The sequence below is a fragment of the Thecamonas trahens genome (assembly GCF_000142905.1).
Source record: "Thecamonas trahens ATCC 50062 unplaced genomic scaffold supercont1.22, whole genome shotgun sequence".
Taxonomy (NCBI): Eukaryota; order Apusomonadida; family Apusomonadidae; genus Thecamonas; species Thecamonas trahens.
In genome coordinates this window covers 230,559-244,878 of record NW_013657658.1, presented here as the reverse complement: position 1 = coordinate 244,878, position 14,320 = coordinate 230,559, and the positions used below count along the sequence as shown (strand labels likewise).

At 64.6% G+C, this 14,320-nt stretch overlaps 7 protein-coding genes across 7 annotated transcripts in view; 3 read left to right on the top strand and 4 right to left on the bottom strand.

Moving 5' to 3' along the window:
- Window positions 1-116: 116 nt before the first annotated feature.
- On the bottom strand, window positions 117-3,757 carry AMSG_05293 (uncharacterized protein). Its single transcript, XM_013902555.1, has 2 exons — window positions 3,686-3,757; window positions 117-3,432 (listed from the first exon to the last, which is right to left on the bottom strand). The coding sequence occupies exons 1-2, from the start codon at window positions 3,732-3,734 to the stop codon at window positions 152-154; spliced, it is 3,330 nt and encodes a 1,109-aa protein (XP_013758009.1). The 5' UTR covers window positions 3,735-3,757; the 3' UTR covers window positions 117-151.
- Window positions 3,758-3,986: 229 nt separating this feature from the next.
- Window positions 3,987-5,321, bottom strand: AMSG_05292 (NADH-cytochrome b5 reductase; the record flags this gene model as incomplete). Its single annotated transcript, XM_013902554.1, has 2 exons — window positions 3,987-5,113; window positions 5,213-5,321. 2 exons carry the CDS (start codon window positions 5,319-5,321, stop codon window positions 3,987-3,989), a joined length of 1,236 nt encoding a protein of 411 aa, XP_013758008.1.
- Window positions 5,322-5,791: 470 nt separating this feature from the next.
- AMSG_05291 (Phyhd1 protein) lies at window positions 5,792-6,736 on the top strand (the record flags this gene model as incomplete). Its single annotated transcript, XM_013902553.1, has 2 exons — window positions 5,792-5,800; window positions 5,903-6,736. 2 exons carry the CDS (start codon window positions 5,792-5,794, stop codon window positions 6,734-6,736), a joined length of 843 nt encoding a protein of 280 aa, XP_013758007.1.
- A 304-nt stretch (window positions 6,737-7,040) lies between these two features.
- On the top strand, window positions 7,041-9,791 carry AMSG_05290 (Nom1 protein; the record flags this gene model as incomplete). The annotated part of the gene is made up of 4 exons (XM_013902552.1): window positions 7,041-7,110; window positions 7,379-7,923; window positions 7,968-8,565; window positions 8,599-9,791. The coding sequence occupies 4 exons, from the start codon at window positions 7,041-7,043 to the stop codon at window positions 9,789-9,791; spliced, it is 2,406 nt and encodes an 801-aa protein (XP_013758006.1).
- Window positions 9,792-9,839: 48 nt separating this feature from the next.
- On the bottom strand, window positions 9,840-11,362 carry AMSG_05289 (uncharacterized protein). The gene is made up of 2 exons (XM_013902551.1): window positions 11,110-11,362; window positions 9,840-10,751 (listed from the first exon to the last, which is right to left on the bottom strand). Exons 1-2 carry the CDS (start codon window positions 11,333-11,335, stop codon window positions 9,886-9,888), a joined length of 1,092 nt encoding a protein of 363 aa, XP_013758005.1. The 5' UTR covers window positions 11,336-11,362; the 3' UTR covers window positions 9,840-9,885.
- A 457-nt stretch (window positions 11,363-11,819) lies between these two features.
- Window positions 11,820-12,479, top strand: AMSG_05288 (uncharacterized protein; the record flags this gene model as incomplete). Its single annotated transcript, XM_013902550.1, has 1 exon — window positions 11,820-12,479. The coding sequence occupies one exon, from the start codon at window positions 11,820-11,822 to the stop codon at window positions 12,477-12,479; it is 660 nt and encodes a 219-aa protein (XP_013758004.1).
- A 47-nt stretch (window positions 12,480-12,526) lies between these two features.
- The window catches only part of AMSG_05287 (lysyl-tRNA synthetase), a gene marked incomplete at both ends in the record, with an annotated part of 3,195 nt that continues 1,401 nt past the window's right edge, over window positions 12,527-14,320 (bottom strand). The window contains one exon of the mRNA XM_013902549.1: window positions 12,527-14,173. Within this exon, the coding sequence (XP_013758003.1) occupies window positions 12,527-14,173 (1,647 nt within the window). The remainder of the gene's footprint in view (window positions 14,174-14,320) is intronic.

Here is a 14,320-nt window from a genome sequence, read left to right as displayed (position 1 = left end):
GTTTTGTTTTTTTTGGGGGGGGGGGGGGGGGGGGGCTCGGCGGGCAGGCGGTCGGTCGGGCGGCTCGCCGACTGTCGACGGTGGCGGCGACATGCATGGTGGGTTTATGCGAATCGTGTGGGCTGCCGGTTGCGGTGCACAAAGGCCGGGCTCACGATGGCGGAGGGACGAGGTCAGCGCCACCGTCGGCGGCGTCGGAGAGCAGCGGCTCAGGATCGTAGTCGGGAAGCCACTCGGCAGCGAGGATCTTGAGCTGCTCAAACTCGCGCTGGGAGAGACCGATCTGCTCAGGAACGCAGGTGACGGTGAATAGCTCCGAGTCGCGGAGGTAGTCGATCTGGACCGGGACGGTCGGCACGCACTCGCCGCGGACGACCCGGGCAAACTCGTCCTTGGACTCGACGCGAATGCCGGCGACAGCGGTGATGATGTCGTCCCCACGGAGGCCGGCGAGCTGCGCCGGCTGGCCGCGGCGGACCGAAGCCACGCGGGCTCCACCGGTAAAGTTCTCACAGATAAAGACGCCAAAGTGAGTGGCCGGGTTCTCCACCACGGTTTTGGCCTTGAACGCTGCGACGTGGCGGCCCATGTGGCCGGCATAGTCGCCGACGCGCAGGACCGAGGCGCAGACGCCGCAGGAGACCCGCCGCGAGGAACACCAAACTGCAGCGTGGCGCTGCAGCTCGACACGCCGCACCCGCTCGCCACACTCCCCGCAAGTCTCGAGGTACTGTGAGCACGAGGCAAGGTGCTGTGCCCGACGGCCACATTCGTTGCAGGGCTCGGCCCGCGCCATGACCGGCGGCGACTCGGTGCGCACAGTGGCGCTGATCCGGCCCGACTGCTTGATGACGTCAACTCGCAGCGGCGATGCGTCGAGCGGCAGGCCATCGGCGACAACGTGGAGCTCGTAGACTCCAACCCGCGGCGGGGTAAAGGCCACCACTACTGCACCCAGCTCCTGCCGGACAACGCGGGTGGCGATGGCCAGCGACCGCAGCGGGACAAAGATGAGCGAGGCCTCGATGACCGACTGCGAGCGGAGCGCCGGCGCCCGGACAGTCAGCTCGACGTCAAGGCCAATCTCGGTCTCGAGCACGGCCTCGTCATCGCGCCGTGGGTCGAACCCGCACATGCTGCACGGCCCGGCACGCTCGAGCACAATTTGCAGCTCGGCGAGGGTCTCCTGGTGCTTGGCCTGGAGGGCAGCAAGTTTTTCGGCAAGAATTGCGTTGCGGACCACGTCGTCTGGATTGCGGATGGGAGACGACGCTTGCTGCTGCGCCGCCACACTAGCCGCCGCGCTCTTGGCCTGGCTCAGCTCAGTCTGGGTCCGGGCCAACTCGGCCTCGAGGTGCACGACCCGCTCGGCCATGGTGGCCGAGTCGAGATCGGCTGACGCGTTGAGCGACGCTGCCAGCGACGAGAGCTCCTCCAGCGACGACGCCTGCGACGAGCGCTCAACCTGGACCTGGGCCACCACGGCCTGCAGTGACGTGATCATTGCTCGCAGCTCCTCCTTTTCCAGAGCCCACTGGTTGGCTGCTGCCAGCGAGCGCGAGCGCTCAACTTCGAGCGCACCTTCGGCGGCGTCTGCACGCGACTCGGCGGCGGCGACGCGGTCTGCAGCGAGCGCGGCCGGCGACGCCGGTCCGTCTGCAGCCGTTACCACGCGGCTCTTGAGCACCGAGATGGCTCTCGACGCCCGCTCGAGCTTGCGCCGCAGCGACATGTTGGCCTCATGCATCTCCTCTAGCTCCATCTGGACGTCGGCGTTGATGACTTCGGCCGACTGCGCCTCACTCAGCTGGGCCATAGCCTCGCGGTGCAGGTCCTCGAGCTTGGCGTACGCCTTGCGGAGCTGGCGATGGTCGCCCTGCAGCTGCGCCAACTGCGCCCTGTGCGAGGTCAGCTCGCCGCGGAGCGACTCGCGGTCGACGAGGGCCTCGGAAGAGAGCGAGATCGCTGGGTTGTTGCCACTGCCCGTGCGAAGCGGTGTCCCACTCGGTGTCCCGCTCGGCGTCGCGGCCAGTTTGGCCTGTGCCTCACTCAGCGATAGCGAGAGCTGCATGTTCTCGGCCGCCAATGACGTGTCGATGTCAGGCCCAGCCGCACGCCGCCGCGCAAGCAGGGCAAGCTCGTCCTCGGCGGCGGCAAGCTGCAGCCTGCTCCGTCGGAGTTGAGCGCGGAGGACGACAACGTCGTCGGTGGCAGCATCGGCCTCGCGCCGAACCGCAGCCTCCAGCGCACTAACCTCGGACTCGAGGACCGCAACTGCGCGGTTGTGCCGAGCCGCCAACCGATCAAGCTCTGCCTGGTGCGAGTCCGAGAGAGTGTTGAGCGCACGCCCAAGGTCGACGCAGAGGGCTTTGCGGTCGGTAGCGGCCTGGGCGGCGGCGGCAGCGAGTTGCCGAGTCAGCGCCGCGTTGCGAGCCTCCGCCAGCTGCAGCAGCGTTGCCAGCCGGGTCCGCTGTGTCTCTGCCAGCTGCGCAGCAGCTTGCATGGTCTTGACTTGCGACGAGAGCTCGGAAGCCCGGGCGTCGGCGGCACGGCTGAGCGCGTGCGCAGCTTCGACAGACTGTGCTGCTGCAGGCGCGACGCCAATCCGGGCCAGCGTTTCGCGCAGACCCTGAAGCTCCTCGTCCTGCATCTCCCGCACCGCGCGCTGCGCGTTGGCATCGGCTGCGGCCTGCACAGCCGCCGCCGACGCCTCGCGGCACTTGTCGACAAGAACCTCGGCCTCGGCCCGGTTCGCCACGCTCTCAGCCACGGCGGCAGCCTCTGATTCCCGCGCGTCAGCAAGCGTCGCTTGTGCCGTAGCTAGCTCATTAAGCACACTCCGCACCCGCTCCTGCTCCTCGAAAAGCGCCGTCCGCAGCGCAGCGGCCTCGGCCATCGCCTCGCTTGCCTCGGCCTTGGCCTTTTCCACCTTGCTCGTCAGCTCTTGCCGCTCCGCCTCTGCCGCACGCGTTGCCTCGACCAACTCGATCTCCAGCCTGCGAACGTTGTCGCCGTCCTTGCCGGAGGCATTTTCCATGTTTGCTGCCGACTCGAGGCGTCTGTCGACGCTGCCCTTGAAGAGACCAAGCGACTCATTGGGGCTGAGGCCGTCGTCATCGAGGATGCCAAGCATCTCGTTGGCTTCGTCATCGTCGAGGATACCAAGCGTCTCGTTGGCTTCGCCATCGTCGAGGATGCCAAGCGTCTCGTTGGCTTCGCCATCGTCGAGGATGCCAAGCGTCTCGTTGGCTTCGCCATCGTCGAGGATGCCAAGCGTCTCGTTGGCATCATCGTCATCATCTACAATACCGACATCGTCATCATCATCAGCACCAGGTGCAGTAGGGTGATGCACGCCGAGGACAAAGCCCATATCACCGTCATCATCCTCATCATCCTCATCCTCATCATCCGAGGAATGACGAGTAATGTCTGTCACCCCTCCCCCCCCATCACCATACCACACCATACATCACACCACATATCATCATCATCATAAGCATCATCATCATGCCTCCATAAGTACCTCCCATCCCCCCCCTCCTCCCCTCCCACCCCCCTTCCCCTCCGCTCTTCTCACCTCGTAACGGACCCCCCCCCCCCCTCCCCTCTCCCGTCCCACCCACCCCCACCCCATACCCCATAACCCCCCCATACCCCCCCACCCCACCCCTAGAATACATACCCACTACCTCCACGTCATCCAGTGAATCATACTCGGAACTGGTCGCCATGCCCCCCGCTTTCACCACCGCTGTGAAGTCGAGTGCTGACCGGCGTGGCCTCGCTGTCGGGGGTTGGCTGTCGGCTGCCTGCTCGCTAACCGTACTGCTGATGGCACCATCTGGGGTGTGCACTCGGGGCATGGCTAGTTGACGATTACTTTTACAACAACAAGGGAGGATGGAGGTTATGATGTAGGGGAACGAAGCGTGGATGATCAAGGCAAGTGCTGGTTTACCTGGGAGGGTGGTCGTGGACAGCGATTACGAGTCCAGAACGACGATGTGCTTACGGCGGAGACCAAGACTCTCAGCAAGAGCGGCAGCAAGGGCAGGGCCAAACGTTGGTGGACCGCAGACCACAGCACGGAGGCGATCGCCTGGGTTGAGCTCGCCGATGAGCTCAGGGACCGAGCCGGAGTCGAGCCGGCCGCGGGCCCCGGACCAGACATCGGCGCCACCAGGCTCATCGGTGAGGGTGTGTACAACACGGCAAGACGGGCCAACAGAAGCGGCACGAGCCTCGAGCTCGTCAGCGACAAGAAGATCACCAACGGTCCGCTGCGAGACGAGGACGGTGACCCGTGCAAAGCCGCCGGCGTGATCGAGGAGCTGATGCGCCGGCGCCACGCCTGTCCCGCCCACCACCAACAGCAGATGGCTCTTGTGCGGCTTTGATGCCAGGCGACGTAGGTCAAGCGTGTTTTCAGGGAGCGAGATGTCGAGGACTGTGCCCTTGGAAGCGGCGGCAAACACGCCCTCGGACACCGTGCCGCCGGGGTAGATCTTGACCAGGATGCGCAGATGGCCGGCCATGAACTCGGTCATTGATGAGAGTGGTGTGTAGTCGCGGAGCGTGCCATCAGCGGCTGCCACGGCAACATGCCACGCCTCTCCAACGTGGTCGCTGGCCCGGGCAAGAAGCTCACCGATGCGGTCGGCATTGACAGGCTCCAGCGAGTACACCGCCGAGTCGTGGGTATGCGCATCGACAGCCACCACCCGCCACGGCAAGAAGCCTCCATCGGCAGCGCCCTTGACTCCGCGCTTGATCCCCTCGGGCGGTGGCACCACCTTTTCCGCCGCCCACACCCAGCCGTCGTCGCGGACGACCAGATGGAAAGCGCGGACAGCGTACGAGTCCTTGTACTTGCGAGTGCGCTGCGGGACAAACGACCGCCCGTCAGCGAGGGCAAAGTAGAGGCCTTTGCCAAACTTGTTGTAATGCTTGGGACAGCGAATGCAGAGTCCTGCGCGGCTCGATCCGTCCGGATGTGCACCGCCCTCGCACTTTAGCTCGCCCAGATCCTCGATGTCGCCGAGCGAGAGTTGGCCCTTGCCATGAGCGCACTTGTTGGCGATGGCATACAGCACACCATCGACCACAGCCACTGCCAGTGGAGGGAACCCAGATGATCCAATGTCATCCACCCTCCCGCCGTCTCCGTCGCCTTCTCCGCCGCCATCGCCGCATGCCTCCGAATCGCCACCGACCAGGACCGGCTCACCGCCCGCGTGCACCACAGTCTCCACCCTGCAGAGCCGTCGGTACGGCAGCGCCAGAGCCACACCCGGACCCAGCTCCTCGACCTGCCACATATGCGTTTCTGCGGCCATACCTGCTCCTCTCGCCTTGTCGTCACGTGTGCCCTCAGCCCGATTCAGCCTAGCTCACCATCGCTATCGCCTCCACCGCCACCATAACGATGGACTTGATGCCCCCCCCCCCCCCCCGTCCCAAGCCCCGATCGGATGATCCGACCTATCTCCACGGCAACAGCCGCAGTAGCACGTCCACCGCCATCGATCCCAACTCTGTTCGATTGATCCATGCCACAAGTCCGCCCGTTCCCTCGATCGGGCGTTCCTCGTCTGGCATGCGTCTTGCTATCGACCGCGGATGCTGGCAACTGGCTGCAGTGGCGGGCTGCTGGCAAGCTGCTCGCGGCTGGCGGCTGGCTGCTGGCTGCTGGCGGCTGGCGGCGGCTGGCTGCTGGCTGCTGGCGGCTGGTGGCAGGGCGGGCTACCACCTGACGCGGAAGCCAAGGCAAAGGGCGAGCGGGAACACGATGTTTACGGTGCGAGTGGGAGTGCGGATGGGAGTGCGGATGGGAGTGGAAGGATGTTACGCAGGAGTGGGACGGAGTGTGTCTGGCGTGGCGGCGACGGTGGGCGAACAGCTGGCGTCCGAGGGCTATGCCGTCGTCCCGGCCTTTGCCGCTCCCGAGGAGACCCAGGCGCTGATGGACGAGTTTGCGCGGCTGGTGACTGTCTTTGACCCGGCGAGCCATCCCACGACCCGATTCTCCACCACGGATCACTCGCATGGCTCGGAAGACTACTTTTTGGGCTCGGGCGACAAGATCCGCTACTTTTTCGAAGAGGGCGCAGAGATCGGGCCCGAGGCCGACCCGGCTACCGTGCGGGCGAGCATCAACAAGATCGGTCACGCGCTGCACGATCTCAACCCGGTCTTTACTCGCTTCTCTTTCTCACAGGCTGTGCGCGAGGTCCTGGGCCACACCCAGCTCGACGACCCAGTCCTTGTTCAGTCGATGTACATCGTCAAGCCGCCGCGGATCGGCGGTGTCGTTGCCCCGCACCAGGATGCCTCCTTCCTCATCGATGAGCCACAGACGGTGACTGGCCTCTGGTTCGCGCTTGAGGACGCAACGGTCGACAACGGCTGCCTGTGGGTCCTCCCGGGCTCGCACCGCGACCCGCTCCATGCCCGCTTTGCCCGAAAGGCCAACAACCCGCAGGCGACGGCCATGGATGGCGACTTCCCACCGTTTGATGAGGAGACGTACACACCGCTGGAGGTCCAGGCCGGCTCGCTTGTTCTACTCCACGGATCGGTGCTCCACGCATCCAAGGCTAATACCTCGTCGCGCTCTCGCCACGCCTACACCCTCCACTTCAAGTCCCGGGCCTCGACCTGGTCGCCCGACAACTGGCTCCAATCGCCCGATCGCCCCTTCCACGGCTGGGAGAGCATGCCGCACTCTTTGTAGGCGCCGTGTGCATCTTGCGACCTGCGGCGACGCCGAGCTCAGCCAGCACCCCTCCGCCGGACCAACCAGCCGTGGGCCGGAAGGAAGTGCATGTGTGTGTATGGGAGGGGATGCCCGACCATCGTGGTCTGTTCCTGGCTGCCAAGACTGGCTCGGACGAGCTCTGGCGATCGGCCGAGCCCGTCGATCTGGTCCCCCCTCCCTCTCCCACTCGGCCACCAGCAGCCCGCCGCGCATACTCGTCTCACCGCCACCTAGCATGGGAGGACGCGGACGCGGCGGAGGACGGCGATGGGGAAATAAGATGAACACAGGGCGGCGGTACATTCTCCCGACACTTCCAGAAGAGCTCGCCCATCAGGCTAAACTGAAGCGTACGTCACCCTCGTCCATGCCCATGACCAGGCCTCCCCTCGGGCGGCGGCTGCACATCCATCCATCTCTCCGTCTCGCGACGGAAAGGGAGGGGGGGGGGGGGGGGGGGGCGGGGAGGGAGGCGGGGCTGGGAGAGCTGGAGGGAGGACGGCAGGGCCAGACTCACTGTGGATAATGGGGTGACGATGGGCATGGTGTGGGTGCTGGGGACGGTCATTGCGGTTGTGGGCGGACGTGTGTGGGTCTGGTGGGTGTTTGGGGCGACAGACGAGGCGGAGAAGGCGGCGCGGAAGGAGTCACATCTGCCGCAAGATCTGTCGATGCATCGGGCGCCGACGACGTCGAGGAAGAAGCTGCGGCGGCTGGCAAAGCGTGAGCGTGCGGAGCGCAAGCGGGCGCACAATGAGCGGCAGCGGAAGCGGCCGCGGAAGGAACCGGTGCTCAAGGCGTACGCCAACAAGCCGGCCGAGGGCGGCGCCTTCTCATCGGATACCGAGTCAGAGGAAGTCGACTCGGACTCGGACGAAGCTGGGAGGGAGCGGAAGCGACAGAAGAAGGGCGCCAACGCCAACTTTCTCAAGCTGCTCGCCAAGGAGGGCCTCATCGATGGCGACTATGGTCAGGACGGCGACGACATGAAGGACACCATCGATCTGGAGATTGCTGATCTGGAGCGCAAGCTTGGCCTCAACCGCAAGCGCCGCAAGCAGACTAAGGACGAGTTTGACTATGCAGAGATTGCTGGCGATGCAGTGCTTAAGGGCCTCTCCGCCGCCGGCGGCGGTGGTGGCGGTGGTGGCGGTGGTGGGGCGGTGTGCTGTCCGACTCGGACTCGGCCATGGACTTTGGCGACGAGTTTGACGAGGACGAGCTGCGCGATAGCAGCAACTCTGCGACGAGCAGCAGCAGCAACAGCAGCAGCAGTGACAGTGGCAGCGGTAGCAGCGGCAGTGGATCGAGCTCGGGCTATTCGTCGTCGTCATCATCATCATCATCGGCAGCGGTTGATGCCGAGACTCTGGCACAGCGGCGGCGGATTGCGCAAAAACTGCGGGGCGTGGTGAACCGACTGGCGGTCTCCAACCTTGCGCCTATGTGCGGCAAGATTGTGGCTGTGCTCGAGCAGCAGCCTAGGATCGAAGTGGCGCAGCTGCTGACCTCGATCATGCTAGGAATGATGTCTGGGCAGAAGCGCGGGATTGACGAGCTGCTGACAACATATGCAGCGGCGGTGGCGTGGCTCCACATTGAGGCAGGGCAGGATGTGTCTGCGCGGATTGTGGAGCGGCTGGTGCAGGTCTTTGTCGGCGAGAGTGAGGGTGGCGCGGCGTGGACTGATGCCGGGCGGCGGGCGGCCGGCAAGCTTGTGGCATCGCGGCCAGTCATGCTTCTCCTTGTCCAGCTGTACAACTTTGGGTTGTGGCGCGGAGCTGATGTACGATCTGGTGAAGCGGGTGCTGGAGAGGCTTGACGAGAACGGGGTCGAGCTTGTTCTGGTGCTGCTGACCCACTGCGGGCGCGCCTCCGCGGTGACGACCCAGTTTCGCTCAAGACGATGATCAGCGATGTGGACGCGGCAGTGAGGGCAGCCGGCGGAGCCGAAGCGCTGGGCTCCACCTCGCGGGTCACGTTTATGCTTGAGACGATCCATCAGGTGCGCAACAACCGGCGGCGGCTGAGCGACGAGCGGGCAGGCCTGGAGCCATACTACAAGGCACTGCCGGCGCGGACGGGCGAGAGCGGGCCGCTGCGGCTGACTGCATCGCGTTACCTCGAGCAGGGCAAGGCTGGGCTGTGGTGGGTGCTCGGCGAGGCGATGCATGACGACGCGGCCAAGTACGCCAAGGTGGAGGTGCCTGTGGTGCCGCCGGAGCTTGCGGCGCTTGCGTCGGAGATGGGAATGACGACCGAGGTGCGCAAGGCAGTGTTTTTTGTCCTCGTCACGTCGAGCGACTACGTGGACGCGTTTGAAAAGGTGAGCAAGCTGAGCCTGCGGCCGAAGCAGGCGCGGCAGATTGTGCATGTGGCCATCGAGAGCGCGCTGCAGGAGACGCAGTACAACCCGTTCTACGAGCACTTTATCAGCAAGGTCCTCAAAAGCGATCACAACCACCGGGTGACGTTCCAGTTTGCGATGTGGGACAAGTTCCGGGCGCTAGCCGAGCTGAGCGCGGCCGAACGGCTGAATCTGGCCAAGCTTGTGGGCGCGCTGCTCGGGCGCGGGGCGGCGAGCATGACTGTGCTCAAGGGCGCGCAGCTCGAGTCGCTCTCCAAGGCCGGTCTGCTCTTCTTCCGGCTCGTCTTTACAGTCCTCCTCCTCAATCACTCGGCCGAGGACGTCCACAGCGCGTTCCAGCGGCTGGTCGGCTCGGAGGATCTGGTGTTCTTGCGGCAGGACGTGACGTTTTTCCTCAAGAACCTGCTGGTGCCGTCGGCCAAGGCCAAGGCCAAGGCCAAGACCTCGTCGGCCGGCGCCATTGTGGCAGCGATGGCGCACGCGACGCCGCTCTCGCTCAAGCTCATGACTGCTGTGTACGACGCCAACGGACAGCATCCGTTTGTGCCGGTCGCCGAGTGGGCCAAGATGTCGGCCGAAGAGCGGACGCGCCAGGTCCGGCACGAGATGAAGCGGCGGGTCAAGGCTGCGGTTTTTGCGCTCGATGGTGGGGTGCGAGTGTAGTAGGTAGCTGGGCATGTGCAGCAAAACACGACCATAGCTCGCCGCTGATGATGGTACGAAAATCCGTTTACCTGAGCTGCATGCGGCAGCAAAGTTAGTTCTCCTTCTTCTTCTCGACCGAGCCGGTGGTCGGGAGGCCGACGAAGACCTTGAACGAGTCGTAGATCCACCACTGGAGGCCAGTGAGGGTACCGATCATGAAGACACGAGCAACGAGGCCACGCCAGAGGCCGGCAAAGCCGATGTCGGCGTAGATCTTCGACATGGCAGCGCCCATGCCCTCGCCCTCAGCCGAGGCGACCTTGTTGAGCTTGGAGACCATGGTGTCGGCAGGGTGCGAGACGATGGCGCAGAAGACACCAGCGATGTAACCGGCCAGGAAGGTGATGCCCAGCTGCTCGTTGTACGAGTAGTCGGCCTTCTCGCCAGGGAGGGCGGCGTAGATGAGCGAGACAACCTTCTCAAAGGCGACGAACTTGATGATGGTGTACGGGATCTGGCGGGCCCAGAGCGGGACGAGACCCTTGAAGAGGCCGTTGATGCCCTCGGCCTGGACAATCTTGGGCATGCCGTCCATGAGGCCGTTGGCAAAGGTCGGGTCGGTCTGGACGCGGACCTTGACGGCCTCGAACGGGCAGAGCGCAATGTCGGCGAAGAACTCGGCCGAACCGGAGGCAGCGCAGTAGAGGAGCGACTTGTACTGGGACGCGTTCTCCTCACCGATGGCCTGGCCGTAGTAGTGCTTGAACAGCTCGTAGAGGCCGAACTTGTGCAGACCCTGGGCCGAGTAGCCGAGCAGCGTCGGTGCCCAGCCACGCGAGAGCGAGGCCTTCTCCTTCAGGAACACGCGGAAGCCCTGAACGATACCGGTGTACTTCTCCGGGTTGGCCTGCATGTTGCACTTGACAAGGTCAAGCGGCGTGATGGCCGTGTGGGTGAGACCGCACGAAAGGATGCCGCCTGTGTAGTCGCAATGAAGGGTAAGCCGTGCCCAACAAAGTAAGGGTCACACCAGACCAGACCAGACCAGACCAGCCAGACGAGACAGAGCACGGATCCGACGAGTCCATCATCCAGCAAGGGGATTGGAGGGGGTAGGGGTAGGGGGTGATCAGGAAGAGAGTGTGTGCGCGTGTGTGAGTGATGAGTGATGGGCGGTGTGGTGTGTGTGGTGTATGGCTTGGTGGGCAGTGTGCGGGAATTTTGGGCGGACATCCATCCCTTTGCGGGTGGGCGGGGGGGGGGGGGGGGAGGGGGGGGGATGATAGGGAAGAAGAAGCGGGGAGGGGGAAGCAGGAGGGGATGTATGAGAACGTACCAATGGAGCAGGCGACAAAGTACTTGGCCGAGAAGGGGACAATCTTGCCCATGGGACCCTCCTTAACAGCCTCGGTGGCGGCAGCAGCCAAAAAACGCGGCGCCTTGGACTCGGCAGCCGAGATGAGGGCACCGACATCAGCAGCCTGGGCGAGCGGCGACGGCGCAGCCACGGCAGCGGTGGCCTTGGCGTACGAGAGCGGGGTCCGGAGCACAGAGGTGAACATGTTCGTCTGACGATGGAGGGGTGTCAGTCTCTGCTTCTGCTTCAGACTCGCTCCTTTGTCTGGACGCGTCACTGCCGCCGGCAACCGGCCCACCATTTGCCAACCGTCGCTCGTTGCCCGGCCGACGGAGGAGGAAGGGGCGGGGGGGGGGGGGCGGGGGGGGGGGGGGGGCGGGGAGGGGGGGGCGGGGAAGGGGTCGGGGAGTGGGGTGATCGGGAGGGGGGGCGGGTGGAGGGAGGGAGTGGGTTGCAACAATCGAGACTGCATCGTAGGATGTTCGGGCGGGGAAGGCGGGTGAGGGGAGGCTGCGATCAGCTGAGCGGAGTGAACGGGGGAAAGGGGACGGAGGGGGCTGGAGGGGGCGGGAAGGGGGGAAGAGGGGGGGGACGGGAACGGGCACAGGATGGGGACGGGGACAAGGTGGAGTAGACCTTACTCACTCACACTCACACTTACTCTTCTTCACTCTCTGCAACAAGTGCACATGAATGCTAGCAATGGCAGTGGCGGCGGGGAGAAGATGGTAGAGGCATGGGCGTATGCTGCCGGTGGACGGGAGGCCGCGGTGCGGTGTGTGGTGGAGACCGGCGGGGCGGCGATGAGGGCAATGGTCGGCTCCGAGGCTGTGGTTGTGGTTCCGTACACGGCGATTGTACTGCATGCGGCTTCGACCGATGATGTTGCTGAGCGATATGTGGTCATCCAAGTCGATGATGCTGCAGACGGGGTCATGGTGCCGGACGGGTGGAGCAGTGGGGACATCCGGCTGGCCCCAGTCGATGCGAGCGATGTGGCGGTTGTTGTTGCCGGGCTCACCCAGGGCATCCGCGACAATCCGGTCGAGGTGGACGAAGAGGCGATGGCTAGCATGATGGCGATGATGAGCATGATGGCTGGGATGCAGGCCGGGCCGATGGAGGCCGGTGGCAACGACGGAGGCGACGAGGGCGACGCCAACGACGACGATGGAGGTGTGGTGGCCGTGGCGAGCCTCCCTTCCGGCCTCATCCGGAGCGAGGAAGAGATGGAGGCTGCTTTGGCAGATAATCCCGAGGCGCGGGCTCGGTACGAGCGGCTGTGCTCGGTGCTGGTGGTGGAGGACAGCGGGGCTGAGGACGACGAGGAGACGGGAGATGGAGAGTAGTTTATGTTGATTGAACACACACACAGGCATGGCAGCGGCAACCAGAGTTACTGGCCATCGGCGTCGTCGGCGGGGGCCGAAGGACCGGACTCATCAATGGGCTTCATGGCTGGGAAGGCGAGGACCTGCTTGATGGTGTTCTGGTTGAGGAGAAGCATGCACATGCGGTCGACGCCGAGGCCCCAACCGGCGGTGGGCGGGAGGCCGTACTCGAGGGCGGTGCAGAAGTTCTCGTCGATGAGCTGGGCCTCGTCGTCGCCAGCATCCTTGTCCTTAGCCTGGTCGGCAAAGCGCTCGCGCTGGACGAACGGGTCGTTGAGCTCGGTGTAGGCGTTGCACACTTCCTTGGTGGCGACGAAGAGCTCGAAGCGCTCGGTGAGCTCCGAGTTGGTGCGGTCCCACTTGGCGAGCGGCGACATGAGGACCGGGTGGTTGGTGATGAACGTCGGGTTGACGCACTTGCCCTCGAGCAGCTCGCCGACGAGCGAGTCGATGAGGCGGGCGGCGGTGTACGGCGGGGTGAGCTCGATGCCGTGCTTGTCGGCCTGGGCGCGGTAGAAGGCGATGGCCTCGTCCGAGTCGAGCGGGCGCGGGATGGACTCGCCGAGAACCTCCTCGAGGCCGGCAACCATGGGGATGCGCTTGAACGGCGGGGTAAAGTCGATGGTGTACGGCTCCTCGGCGTGCATGGGCTTGTACTCGACGACGTACGAGCCGGTGACGGCGAGGACCATGCCGGAGATCATCTCCTCAGTCATCTCGATGAGGTCGTTGTAGTCGGCGTAGGCCATGTAGAACTCGCAGGTGGTAAACTCGGGGTTGTGGGTCTGGTCCATGCCCTCGTTGCGGAACTGGCGCCCGATCTCGTACACACGGTCGAGGCCGCCGACCACGAGCATCTTGAGGTAGAGCTCGGGCGCAATGCGCATGAACATGTCGATGTCGAGGTCGTTGTGGTGGGTGACAAACGGACGCGCCGTTGCGCCGCCGGCAATCATGTTCATCATCGGCGTCTCGACCTCGAGGAACTTGCGCTCGTCAAGGAACTTGCGGATGTACTGCACAATGGCCGCCCGCTTCTGGAGAATGGGTGCGACCTTGTTGTAGTTGACCAGCAGGTCGAGGTACCGCTGGCGGTACCGCGTCTCCGACGAGGTGAGCTCGCGCGGGAGGATGCGGTAGCACGGCGTGAGGAGGACGGTCTTGGACGGGAAGACCGAGAGCTCGCCCTTCTTCGACCGGCCGACCTTGCCGGTAAAGCCGACAACGTCGCCGCGGTTGATGATGGCATGCGCGTCCTCGAACTCAAGCTCGGACTCGTCGGCCTCGTTCTTGCGGGCAAGGACCTGGATCTTGACCCCGTTGTTGAGCACGTCGTAGAAGATCATCTTGGAGCCGGCCTCGCGCTTGTTGTACACCCGCCCGGCAATCGAGACGACGTCGTCGATCACAGTGCCGGTCGGCACAACCTCCTCGGACCCGTACTGCTCGCGGAGCTCCTCCGTCGAGTGGGTGACCTGGAACTTGTGCGGGTGCGACTGGTTCCCGTCCTCCACGTACTGCCGCATCATCTCCTGCTTGTAGTCAAAGTAGTCCATCGACTCGGGATCCGCCACCTTGAACTTGCGCTTGGCGGCCTCGGCCGCAGCCTGGGCAGCCTTGGCCTCTGCCTTAGCCTTTGCCTCTTCGGCGCGCTATGTAACGATGGGTGAGAGGGTGAGGGGGGGTGAGGGGGGGGTTCTTTGAGCACGATCCCCTTGAAACTGGAGGGGGGAGGGACGGGGGGGAGGGGGGGGGTAGGGAGGGGAAGGAGGAGGGGGGGGTTTCCGAGTACCGTTCGG